We start from the raw sequence: 714 nt of genomic DNA, 5'->3' as shown, positions 1-714 counted from the left end.
AAGGTGCATTCAACAGCGCAGGAGACTGGAAGAGCAAAGCTCACTTTACCCAGACCCGAAACATGCACATCCCGCCTGGCAGCGCCTACACCATCGGATTCGCACCGGCACCGCTTTACAACACGACCCACGTCACTCCTCGTTCCTGGAGAGACAGCCACAGTAAAACCAACATGCTGAACGCACAGACTTTCTCCAGGACAGGAACGCTGCCGTCATACTCGGCCCATCACACGGGCGTCGAAGAGCAGATTGTGACGGTCAAAGATGCGTTTCTGGTTTCAGATTCATCTGAAGTTGCTACCACTTTTTAAATATCAGATAAGAGTTCAGTCTTGTTCATGGAATCTGCTATTTTAGCTGATTATGTGAGCGTGACGGACTAAGCAAAACTTTCCAGCAATTTAGCAGTCAGTATTTTTGATACTTGCAACAAATGGAAGTGTTTTTCCTTTCTTTTCTTATTTTTTTAATTCAGGAGAATATATTGAAGAACAGCCTGTGTGACTTAAATGAACATAAATATATTTTGTAAATATTTGTACATTTTGTATTATGTCTTTTCCATTACACTTTTTCGTGCTGCTGACTCACCAAAATGATGGATTTTCTGTAAATAAGTAGCAAGCCAATTTAGTTTCTTGTATAGACGTTGTTAGCGATGAGTTTGTATGTATTTAGTAAAAGAAAAATTAAGTAAATTTGTTTAGAATG

The 714-nt window shown here is 40.2% G+C and overlaps 1 protein-coding gene across 1 annotated transcript in view; it reads left to right on the top strand.

Annotated features, from left to right (window-relative positions):
• LOC107563874 (uncharacterized) overlaps positions 1 to 499 on the top strand; it is a 31295-nt gene extending 30796 nt beyond the window's left edge. The window contains exon 3 of the mRNA XM_016248842.1: positions 4 to 499. Coding sequence (XP_016104328.1) covers positions 4 to 314 — 311 coding nt within the window. The 3' untranslated portion in view covers positions 315 to 499. The remainder of the gene's footprint in view (positions 1 to 3) is intronic.
• Positions 500 to 714: the final 215 nt, after the last annotated feature.

Source organism: Sinocyclocheilus grahami, unplaced genomic scaffold (genome assembly GCF_001515645.1).
Source record: "Sinocyclocheilus grahami isolate Dianchi unplaced genomic scaffold, SAMN03320097.WGS_v1.1 scaffold894.1, whole genome shotgun sequence".
NCBI lineage: Eukaryota > Metazoa > Chordata > Actinopteri > Cypriniformes > Cyprinidae > Sinocyclocheilus > Sinocyclocheilus grahami.
The sequence above is the reverse complement of the archived record's forward strand: the minus strand, read 5'-3'. Positions and strand labels throughout refer to the sequence as shown.